The sequence below is a fragment of the Gracilinanus agilis genome, chromosome 2 (genome assembly GCF_016433145.1).
Source record: "Gracilinanus agilis isolate LMUSP501 chromosome 2, AgileGrace, whole genome shotgun sequence".
NCBI lineage: Eukaryota > Metazoa > Chordata > Mammalia > Didelphimorphia > Didelphidae > Gracilinanus > Gracilinanus agilis.
In genome coordinates, this window is record NC_058131.1 from 347757957 (window position 1) to 347770523 (window position 12567).

Genomic DNA, 12567 nt, shown 5'->3' on the forward strand with positions numbered 1-12567 from the left:
AGCAGGGTTGGGTAGGGATTTTGATGAATTTCATCTTGGCTATGTTGAATTTGAGGTGCCAATCAGACATGTATATGGATATGTTCAGCAGATATTTGAAAATATAGAACTAGTGTTCAGGAAAAGGTAAGTATATAAATATGTTTGCCTGCATGCGTATACACATATTTATGTGTATTTATGTACCTACATGCATTTTAGAGTCATCTGCATTCAATTATCAATCCATGGGAACTATTGAAATCACCAAATGGAAGAGGATATATAGAAGAGGGATTAAGACAAAACATTGGGGATAAATAAGGAGGCATGTATGAACTCAAGGACACAGTAAAGATGAAGACTAGCTTTAGGATTGTACTTTGTTAGTAGAGAGGACTGCGGTGACAGTTCTCAATTCTACCTTTCCTATCTAAAACTTTCTGCTGACCTCTAAATAGTCTCTCATCGTTAAGTGCTTTTCAGGCATCTCAAATTGGATGTTCAGAAGACATTTTAAATTCAGTATATCCAAAACAGAATTCACTATCTTTCCCCCTAACCCCCCACCCCATTCCCCATTACCATAAAGGGCAACATCATCCTCACAATCCTTCAGACAAACAACCTTCGAATAAGCCTGATTTTTTTCACTAATTTTTTTACCCCTTTATCCTAGCTGTTGCCAAAACCTGCCAGTTTCACCTTTGCAATTGCAGTTCACCTTTCTGGATATATATCCTCTCTTTCCCCTCATCATCTCACAGATGGATTATTGCAATAGCCTGCTATTAGTTCTGCCAGCTTGAGACTCTCCCCACTCTAGTCCATTCTCCATCCAGCCACTAAAGTGACTTTCCTAAAGTACAGGTCTCATCATGTCACTCTCCCACTCAGTAAACTGCAATGGTTCTATATTGCCTCTAATGAAATTATTCTTTTTGACACTCAAAACCATAACCCAGTCCTCTCCTACCTTTCTGGTTTTCTTAAACCTCCCTGCCATCTACTATTTTTAAAAAAATTTTTACCATCTATCTTAAAATAAACACCATATATTGGTGCTAAGGCAGAAGAATGGTGAGGGCTAGGCAATGAGGACTAAGTAACTGGCCCAGGTTCACACAACTAGGGTCTGAGACCAGATTCATGTACTCTTCAAACACTGGCCTTCTGACTGTTCTACAAACAAGATACTCCATCTCTCAGCTGTGGGCATGCTTTCTAGCTTTCTCTCATGCCTGGAATACCACATCTACTCTACTTACTGACCTCCTTTAGGACCCAATTAAAATCCTTTGTTTTACAGGAAATCTTCCCTATCCCCTCTTAATCTAGTGCTTCCCCTCTATTCACTTTTTCCTATTTATACTGTATATGGCTTGTTTTGTATGCATGTTGTCTTCCCTGTTAGATTGTAAACTCTTTGAAGGCAGAAACTGACTTTTGCCTCTTTATATCCCAATTCCAGTCCTTCACACTATGCCTGGGCACATAGTAGATACTTAATAAATGTTTATTGATTGATTAATTGATTAATTCCATTCTGTTTCGAGGTGTTATTAGGAAAAGCAAAAAAAAAAAGTGATTATAGATGAAAATTTCCGAGTGGAAGAAGGAAAATTTTGGTTAGGGATGAGGTGTAAGATTTGACACTTAGTGTGGCCCAGATGAGGCACATGGGCTGTGGAGGTTGATGAACAAGGGGGCCAGGATGTTTGAGGGAACATCATATGAATGGCGTTTTTTACGTTAAACATTTTTTTAAAATTTCCAGTTCCAAATTCCCTCCAAAGTTTTTCTGCCACTCATTGAGAAAGCAAGTAATATGATATCAGTAATACCTGGAAAATGATGCAAAACATATTTCCATACTAGCCATGTTGCCCCCCAAAAGCAAGAAAAATAAAGTGAAAAAATTATACTTCATTTTGCACTCAGAGTTCATCAGTTCTCTTTCAGGAGGTAGATAACATTTCTAATCCTAAATTTAATCCTCCAGAATTGTCTTGGATCATTAAATTGATCAGAGTAGTTAAGTCTTTCACAGACATCATGTGAATATTCACGTCTCTGAGAATGAGATTGGGATGGAGAAGGAAGATTGAGCCCGGTGCTGAAATCCTTGAAAAAAGAATAAGTGGCTCGAGAGCCAGTAGATGGCATCAACTAGGATTTTGATTGGATAATATAAGTGGAGGGAAAGAACTTCCAAGAGAGAGAGGTTTCATTATTGTCTTTGCATCTGCAGTGCCTACTGTCTTCTTATTGGTTGATTGATAGCTTTTTAATGGCTTGCTTTGTTAATTCTTATTTAAGTTTTTGGTAAAGGGTTTTCTCTTTTCCAGGGCCAAGTTTTGGCATTATAGTTATTTATCACTTGGTTGAAGTTTTTTGTTCTTTCTGTTTACATTCCTGGCATTGTACATATTGTTTATCTTTGTTGCTTCATTCTCCATCACTTTATATATAGCTTTCCATGTTTTTCTGAATTCTTCACATTCATCATTCTTATGGCACAATAATATTTCATTACTTTTATATATCACAATTTGTTTAGCCATTCTCCAATCAATAAGTGCCTCCTTTGTTTCCAGTTTTTTGCTACAACAAAAAGTGCTGAAGTGAATCTTTTCATCTATATGGGTCTCTGTTCTGACTCTTAACTCCTTGGAATCTGTGCTTTACAGTGGGATATCTGTATTAAAGAGCAGAGATATTTGTTCCTTTTTAGTATAATTACATCTTGTATTACAGAATATTTATCAGTTTTTAAATTTAATCAACAGTATATGTTAGGGTATCTACCTTCCCACAACTTAATCACTGTTGACCATTTCCATCTTTTGTCATTTTTTCCAATTTGTTGGGTATGAAGTAAAATTTAAGAGTTGTTTTTTTAATAATATGTGAGTCATTTTATTGGAATTATTTTGAGAGGTGCCATGTAGTTCAATCCATTGAACTAAAAAGACCTTAATTCTAGTCATTTCCCTGTCACCACCTCTCTGACCTTGAGAAATTACTTCACCTTTCTGGGCTTCAGTTTCCTCATCTGTAAAGTGAGAGTTTTGATGAAGACATTGAGATTCTTTCCAGTTTTAAATCTATAGTCCTAATTGTTCAGATCCTTTGACCACACATGCATTGGAAAATGGTTCTTGGTTTTACATATTTGTGTTCATTCTTTCAATATCTTGGATATCATATTTTTTTCAAAGATATTTGATGGAAATGGTTTTTTCCATACTCAACTGTTTCCCTTATTGTAGCTGCATTGATTCTGTTCATGCAAAGACTTTTCAATTCCTCATAATCTAAATTATCTGCCTCCATCCCATGTTTGGTTAAGAATTTTTCCCTAAGCATGGAAAAATGTAACTGTCAGATTTATGCATAAGAGAAGAGTTTATGACCAAACAAGAGAAGGAGAGGATCAGGAGAAGTAAAGTGGATAAATTTGATTATGAAATTTAAAAGTTTTTTGCAAACTGTAGGGATTAAAAATTAATGGTTTGACTAAAATGTATGAAAGTTATAAATAATATTGTAAGTTGCCAATTCAAAGTATTATTGCTCAAAGTTGAAATTACTTTAATAGCTTTTATTTTAAAAATAGGTGGAAAGAGTAAAAGCAGAGAAATACAAAAGAGTAGAGAAGACATTAGCTTATCTAACTAAATATTGCTCCAGAGCTCAACTCAGCCAGGACTTGTTGACCTTCAACTGGAATTAAACTCTTTCCAGAAGACAGGAAGGGAAAGCCACTGACCCAAGTTCCCTCCAAGAGGTATATCAAGACTCTGAGCTGAAGGTGATTCTTCTTGAAGCTTGCTTCCTTCTTGGAGTTGACTTCTTTAGATCCAGAAATTTGGGGCCTTTTATATTGGCTTCTTGTCCCTTCCCCTTTTCACAGGGGCCAGTCACAGCTTCCAAATTGCCCAGCACTTCCCAGGGGTCAGGGTTTGTGGGAACCACTTCTCACCTTCTGGAAAGGTGAATACTCATCAAAAAAGTACACAGATATCTGGCTGATTGAGGTATGAATTCTCATTTCCTGGCTGATTGAGTTGAATGGGTGGAGAGCTCCTCCACCTAATGCTAAGTAGGGTGTTTAATTGATTCAATTCAAAAGTAGACTAAGGAGAGTTAATCCTGTCTTCTCAATCTAGTGAGGAATTAAGTAGGGGTACTTAAGTTATTGTTATCCAAAGTGTTAACTCAAAATAGACAAAGGGAATAAAGGATTCCCTTTCACAAGTGTAAACTCTGAGAGAACCAAGAATTCCCTTTTATAAAACAAAACTAATTGCAGCCAAAATTAGAAGCATAATAGGAAACTAGGAAAACATTGATAGCAGGTTTCTCTGATAAAAAGCTTCATTTCTCAAATACATAGGGAACCCCAAATTTAGAAAAATATGAGCCACTCTACAATTAATAAATGGTCTAAGGATTTTCAGAAGAAGAAATCAAAACTATCAATAGTCACCTGAAAAAATGCTCTAAATCACTATTAATTAGAGAAATGTAAATGAAAATAATTCTGAGATATCACCTCATACCTGTCAGATTAACTACCATGACAAAAGAAGAAAATGAAAAATTCTGGAGAGGATGTGGAAAAATTGGGACACTAATGCACTGTTGGTAGAGTTGTGAACTGTCCAACCATTCTGGAGAACAATTTGATACTATTTGATACTATGCTCAAAGGGCTATGATATGGTGCATATTTTCTTGGGAGTGTGTGTTTTCTTTTGCAATATGACTGATATGGAAATATAATTTGCTTGATTTCACATGTATTATCAATTTCATATTGCTTGCCTTCTCAATGAGTAAGGAAGGGTTTGGAGGGAGAGAGAATTTGGAACTCAAAACTTTAAGAAATGAATAATGCCATAATCAAGAAAAATACCTCCAGGGGGCAACTGGGTGGCTCAGTGGACTGAGAGCCAGGCCTAGAGATGGGAGGTACTAGGTTCAAATCTTACTTCAGATACTTACAGGCTCTGTGACCCTGGGCAAGTCACTTGACCCCCATTGCCTAGTTCTTACTGCTCTTCTGCCTTGGAGCCAGGACACAGTATTGACTCCAAGACGGAAGGTAAGGGTTTAAAAAAAAAAAAGAAAAAGAAAAATATCTCCATTCATTTTCCTCTTTCTTTTTAAAAAAAATGATGTAACATTTTGTATTAAAAGCAAGTATCTATTTGGAATGTACAGTACATGGGATATTGTTCTAAGCCTCCTTCCCCCCCCCCCCCCAATTACTTTCCAGTTTTCTTAGTTCTTGTCAAATAGGGAGCTCTTTCCCAAGTAGATAATTTTCTCACATTTATTGAACATTGGATTGTTGAAATCCCTTTTTTCTGATTTTTTTCTTATCTAATCTGTCCTATTGGTCTGCTTCCTATTTTTTAGTTAATAAATTTTGATGATTACAGATTTAAAATGTAAGTTGAGGTCCAGCAGGAATAATCTGTTCCTCCTCCATTCCTACTATTTTCATTATTTCCCTTGAGGTTCTCTAGACCTTTTGTTCTCCAAATGAATTTTGCTATTTTGTCTAGCTCTATAAAGCACCCCTTGATAGTTTTGTGTAGCTCCAAATCCTTGAATTAACTTAGATAATGACATTTTTATTACATTTATATGCTTGTCATCCACAATGACTCTTTTTCTAATTATTTATTTTATTCTTCACTTCTTCAGAGGAATGTTTTATAATTGTATTTAGAGTAAGTTAAGTGTTACAGGCATACAGCAAAACTTGTGTGAAATTTTAAGTATCTTTTTTATAACATGACTAATATGGAAATATGTTTTGCATAACTGCACATGTATAACCTGTATCAAATGACTTACCTTTTCAGTGAAGGTGGGGAGGGAAAGGAGAGAGCAAACTTGGAACTCAAAATTTTAAAAAATGAATGTTAAAAATTATTTTTACATGTAGTTGGGAAAAAAATATTCAAAACTGCAAAAAGGAAAAAAAGATTTGCTTTAGTATAAGGAAAGGGGCCACCTCTTCAAGTGAGCCAGAGATGAAGGACTTAGATAGTAGTAGAAGGCATCTGGGTAATGAGGTGAGGAGGAAGGGAGGAGAGCTCTTGGCAGAGATGGCCCTAATTCTTTCAATGAGATAAGAGGCCAAATTCTCACCTGAGAGCATGATGGGGGAGAGGGAGTCATGGGAGGTTTAAGGAAAGATAACAAAGTTTGGAAGAGTCTTTGTGGCAAATGGGATAGGGAACTAATTAGGAAGGAATAAAAGGAATACCATGCCACAGTTAAGATTACATAGCATAAATTTGTAGTGGCCCTGCTCAGAACAATATCATGATTTTCTCCAGCTTTGTTCTGCAGCACTTGTATAGAAACAAAGGCAGCAGATAGTGGGAGTGATTCAAGGCTGAGGTTTGGTAGCACTGATATAAGGGGACAGGGACTTGAGAGAGCAATGTAATTTAATCACTTCACCAAAGGGCCAAGACAGAGATGGGAGAAAGCCATAGGTAGTAAAGGGGTGATGGCCTGAGAAAGACCCGAGGAGTTAAGGAATGAGAGGGCCTGGTAAGGATGAAGAACAGAGGGAGAGGTGGAATGACAGTAACTTCTGATCAGCTACCAGGAAATTTCAGTATTCATGGACATAGACATGATATAGAAGTTTTAGTGTAGGTTGTATTAAAGTCAGTTTCTTTTTTCCTCTGATCTATATGCTCACCCCTATAGAATTTGGATTCCATGGATATAGCTATGGAGGTAGTTTCCAGTGTAGATGGGCATACTTACATTCAAATCTGTCCTGTGTTTACAGTTCAACACTCAGCCTCTTTTCTTGTCTATTTTCTTTTGCTTTATGTGGATTTCTTATGGTAGGTCCAACTTAGATATTTAGTCACCTTTGCCCTGGCCATGTTGATGGGTAGAAACTCATATTTCTTGGCTTTTCTTTCACTGGGTGGTGTGCTAAGGCATTCCTACAGCGAATCTGTGCATAGACCTTTAAAACTGACTCCTTTTTGCAGACCAAACCCGTCATTAAATCTGATAATCATTCATCAAATCTGCTTGGTGTTCAATCCCCCTATTCCACTGGGCCCATTCCTTTTAAGATGAAAAATAATATAATAAATGCTTAATGAATCAAAGGGTACATGGTAATTATGCCCCAAAGAGCTACCAGAAGGAAACCATGGGGAGACATATGTTGTCAGGTAGCAGCCTATCCATTTCTTTTTGATGGTCTATCTAGGCTTCCTCTTGACTGATTCTTTGATTTCATGATTGCTAGCTCCTATCCTGGTTCTTCCATTATTGTCCACATGCACCTTGCATGCTCCACTCATCTTATCTTTTCCATCTGGTTAGTATCTGAAGGCAGTAGGAGCTGACTGTTAATTTATCTTACCGTTTGCTGAACTGCAGGATCCAAATCAGTGAGTTGGACCAGATGATCTTTAAGACTCTTAAAATTATCACACTATAGAATTCTAAGTGTTTGAGTATTTATATTCCTGGTACTGTGCTGGATGCTTTGGGAGAGAGAGAGGTATTTTAGGAATATTATCTGCATTTATATACAAAATCCAACCTAGATGGAGAATCAAGATTACTGCAACTGAAAATCTAAGTAATAGTACCAGACAGTTGACAAATGCCAAGTGAATGGCATAGATTTTAAATACTAGAGGAGGTAAGAGTACAAGTTCACAGCTATAGCATGGGTAAGGGTGGCGGTGGGGAAGTGGCTTCTATAGAATGTTTATTTGTAATATTTTGTTTCTCAATTTACACTTCTTTGTATAGGTGCTCAAAGATTGAGATTTCTGACAGCTATTGTCAGAAATGAGTTCAAAAGAAATATGACTAGATATAGGAAGAGAAAATCTGGTGATTTTCATTTAGATGATGAACTTGAACACAGGACATTAATATTCCTATTTAGACTGTTGTCATTGAATATGACATTCATTCAACAAAGTGGGTATTTGTAAATCAAGTTGAAAAGCTAAACGCACTTTTGCTATCTAAGTTGACTCGGAATTTTGATATAAAATAGCAATTCTGGCTTAGTAAATTTGGTCTCTTTCCAAGTAAAAATCATTTCCTTTCAAGCTGGGTAGAAAGGAGGTGCTTGCATGTTTGAAGAGTTTGGGGGTGGTTTTCCTTCTCTATGTATCCAGTTTTTCTAATTATGATTTACTTTCTTTTCTTTTGCAGCAACTCTCCTGAATATTCCAGGTTTTATTGAACGCCTCTGCAAACTGGCAACAAGAAAAGTGTCTGAAAGCACAGGCACCTCCAGTTTCTTGCAGGAGCTAGAGGAATGGTACACGTGGCTGGATAATGCTCTGGTGTTGGATGCACTGATGCGTGTAGCTAATGAAGAGCCTGAGCACAGTAGCCCAGGTACTTCAGTTGAATATCCTGTGAAATCATTAACTGCAGGGTGGGGGGAGCCTAGGAAGTTGAACTGTTTCTTTCTCTTGGTTCTCTCCTCCCACTCTGTTCTCTTTCCACTTTGATCAAAGCCTTGTCCTGCCTTCTAAAAGTAGAATTTCTACTTGTGGCTTCAGTTGGAAAAATCCTGGTGGGTGATCATGCTTGTAGAGGAAGAGAAAACAATTTAGAGAGAAACCTGGTTCTCTTGGACTAGTCTTTACATGGAAACTGTTTTCTTCCAAATTTCACATACTGTGACCTTGTATGCTAGGATAACAGTACTAAGGACCAGATATTGATCTCATGATATGTAATTTTCAGATGAGGAAACTCTCCTAGTGCAGATCAATACTTTATATTATTTAAAGTCTTAGAGAATGTTCAAGAACACAGAGATTAAGTGCTTTGCTCAGGATCACATAGCCAGTAAATATCCGATATGAGACTTGAACTCGAGTCTTCCTGGCTATGCTTTCAAGTCTATTATGCTGTGATCAGATAAAGAAATTAAATTTTTGGTACATATCTTTCTGCCTACCATATTTGAATCAAGTGACAAAGAAGGATGTTGATTTTTTAAGAGCTATCTTACATATTTATCTGTCATATATTTGTTTACTTTTTGGTTTTTACCAGAAAATCCTATAACAGTATTTTACCATGTGAGCTCAGCCACTATTTTCCCCACCTACCACCCCTTCTAGCTCTAACCCCATTCTGTACATCCTGTCGTATAAGTTTACACATAAGAAATTTTTCCCTTGTCTCCAAATTAGACCAGTTTTATATGTCTCAGATTTCAAGTATGTCCTCAAAGCCCCCCAAACTCCTATCTGATACTGAAATAGATTTTGATCCTTTGCTCTGGCCATTTGAGCAGTTGCTAGACTTCAAAGCACTTTTTACCCAATTCTTTCTCCATAGTATGGTAGATGTGCTTCACCTTTCCCTGCCACACACAAGGGAGAGAGCCAGTAGTAGGAGTGGGAGTCAGAGAGAGGTAGAAAGCGGGTTTTCATGATTGATAGGTTATCCAGATAACATTGGCATAGTTACTCTGTAATCTCTCTACTGCCTCAGCATCAGTAATAGTGGTCTCTGTAATCTTGGGAGTGAGAGAAAAAGGTAGTAGTCTCAAAGTGCCCCCTTTTTTAGTGGCAGTTAGTAGAGGACAAGTGGGTGACATACTGGCCTTTAACTGAGTGCCACCTTCTGAGGTTGCATGTTAAGAGTAAAACACAATGAAAGGAAAAAGAAGTTATCCTATTTTTGTGATGATTTATATGTTTAGTCAGTTTGTATTTGAGAGTAGTAGAATAAGATCCATTAGTAACTGGGATTAACTCTTACTCTTTCTTTGTTTCTTTCTTGAACCAGCACTAATTAAGACTAAACTTCTGAGATTAACGTATGTCCTAATTTGAAGTTGCAGTAGTTTGACATCTGAGCCTAAATCATTGGTATTTCTTTAAAACTCATTATATTAGGAAGCATATCCACAAAAATATAGAACTGATGACACACAGAGACTCTTGGTTCTCAAAAAAGTGAGTCATGGTCAAATCGAAAATTACAAATGAAAACAAGTCCCCACCCAGAAGGGGTATCTAACCCAAGGAAAACATTGTTAGTACATTCTAAGCTGATCATCTTTGAAGTCCAAATCATTGCTTTCTGCTTTTAGGTGAAAGAAACTTTTTCTCTCACCTAGAAATATCTCCTTAGCCAGATGCCTTGTTCAATAAAAACTCAAGAACATCTGTATGATTTGCTGTCACAGGAGGCTTTTTTTCAGGTGGGTGATCTTCAGTAGTGCCAGTAGCCAACTCAAAGTGGAAATGCTATGTGGCCAGTTCTCTAGGGTCTTGGGAGTCAAGTGATTAGAAAGTATTTCATTGAATCTTCCACAAAATTTCAGTCTTCCTTTTCCCTTTTTCAGACTATAGCAGAAATTAGATCAAAGGATGTCAGAGATAAATTAATTATCTAGCCCATCCCCTTTATTTTAGAGTTGGAGAAACTGAGATACATGAAAAGATAAAGGAATCACCCAGTTTCATTGTCAATTAATAAGCTCTTCCTGTATACCACAGCAGTGTGCTAGGTGATAAGGATGCAAAGACAGAAGTGAGACAATCCTAGTTCTTAAAGAGCTTGCATTCTATCAGAGGAGAAAATATGTACTTAAAAAAAGATTATGCAGAATCAATACAAAGTGGCTTAGGGAGGCAGGGCACTAGATGTGAAGGAAATGAAGAAAGGTTTTTCATTAAAGATGGTGCTTAAACTGAGTCTTGAAGGAAATAGCTTCTAAAAGTCAAAGTAGATAAGAAAGGGGTTTATTCCAAACAGGAAGGACAGTCAGAATAAAAGCATGAAAGTGGGAGATACCAAGTGTAAGAAATAGCAAGATGGACCATAGAGTATAGAAGACAGGGGGTGATATGTAAACAAACTGGATAAGATAGGTTTGGGACCAGGTTGTAAAGGGCTCTGAATGCCTAAAAGAACAGTTTATATTTTATTCTAGAGTGACATAGGAAGTCACTAAAGTTCATTGAGGAGGAAGGAGGCATCGTCAGACTTGAAGTTAAAGAAAATCACTTTGACATTTCTAGTTAGGACATATTGGTGAAGGGAGAGACTTTTGAGCCAGGGAGAACAATTGGGTTATTGTTGTAATAGTCAAGGCAAAAGGTGATGAGGACATGAATTAGAGTGTTGGCTATATGAATAGTGAGAAGGAGTCTGGGACAGATAATGTAGAGTTTAAAGTGAAAAGATTTGGCAGCTGATTAGATATGTTGAATGAAAAGTTGAGGGTATCACAGGGTTGCAAACCTGGGAGACTTGAAAGCTAGTGATGCCTTCTATAGAATAGAGAAATGTGGAAAAGAGGTGAATTCAGAGGTAAGTTTTCTTTTGGACATTTTGAACCTAAGATGTTTATGGGACATCCAGTTTGAATATCCTTTAGATAGTGATAGATGGAGCTCTAGAAAAAGACTAGGTCTGGATCTATAGGTCCTAGGAATCATCTATTTAGAGATGATGATTAAATCTGTGAGAGCTAATGAGGTCACCAGTTAAGAGAGCAGGTCTAGATCAGATCCTTGGGGAATGTACACAGTTAGGGAGAGTGATATGTAAAATGAATTAGCATAGGAGACTGGGAAGGAATAGTCAAAGATAGGAGGTGAATCAAGAGAAGGCAGAGTCATAAAAAAACAGAGGCAAGAGTATCCAGGAGAGTTAATAGTGTTAAATAGTTAATAGTGTCAAATGATACAGAGTTCAGAAAGGATGTGGTTTGAGAAAAAGCTATCAGATTTGAAAATTAAGAGATCATTGGCAGCTTTGGAGAGAGCAGTTTTGGTTAAGTGATGAAGTTGGAAACCAACTCACAAAAGATTGAGAGGCGAGGGTAGAGAAAATAAGAGGCAAGAAGACTAGATAACCTTCTAGAAGTTGGACAGTGAAAAGGAAAGATACAACTCAAGGGGATGATAGGTCTAGTGAGGTTTCTTAAAGGTGGTGAGACATTGACATATTTATAAGTAGAAGGGAAGGAACCAGTAGATAGATATTGAAGATTAAATAGAGGGAAGTTGATTAAGAGGCCAGTCTGCTGGAGAAGGTAGAGGGGCAATGGGATAATAAGTATACATACTGAGGATAAGCCATGGTGACAAGGGTCACCTCTTTATCATACTAAAAAGACAAAGAGTAAAAGTAGTAAGGACAGAGGATGGGTGATAACGTTAAGATAAAGAGAATATAAGAGGAAACTCATACCAAATGGCTTCTGTTTTCTCAGTAAAATATAAGATGTGATTCTCAGCTGATAAGATGGGAGAGGAGAAGTTTGAGATTTAGAGGAAGAGGTTTTAAAACTCTGAAGGGAATGAGGCAGAGAATCAGTGGATGAGGAAGGAGTGAAAAAAAGTTACTTCATTAGAAGACCAATTGAGATTAGAGAAACATGGTTGGGACTTCCTTCTTGGTTTGAATTTCACAGATAGAATTTTAGATTTAGATTGGAAGAAACATTAAAAATTAGAGACCTCACCCCCTTCATTTTACAGATAAAGAAACGAAGGTCTAGAAAGGTAAAATGTCTAGTCCAGGTCACTT

General features: G+C 37.0%; 1 protein-coding gene across 4 annotated transcripts in view; it reads left to right on the forward strand.

Moving 5' to 3' along the window:
- Positions 1-12567, forward strand: part of LOC123237444 (transient receptor potential cation channel subfamily C member 4 associated protein) — a 76559-nt gene that overhangs the window by 35314 nt on the left and 28678 nt on the right. For 3 of the 4 annotated variants that reach the window (XM_044664372.1, XM_044664370.1, XM_044664371.1), the window contains exon 8: positions 8212-8400. In XM_044664372.1, the coding sequence (XP_044520307.1) occupies positions 8212-8400 (189 nt within the window). The remainder of the gene's footprint in view (positions 1-8211; positions 8401-12567) is intronic. The other variant, XM_044664373.1, reaches the window with a different exon arrangement.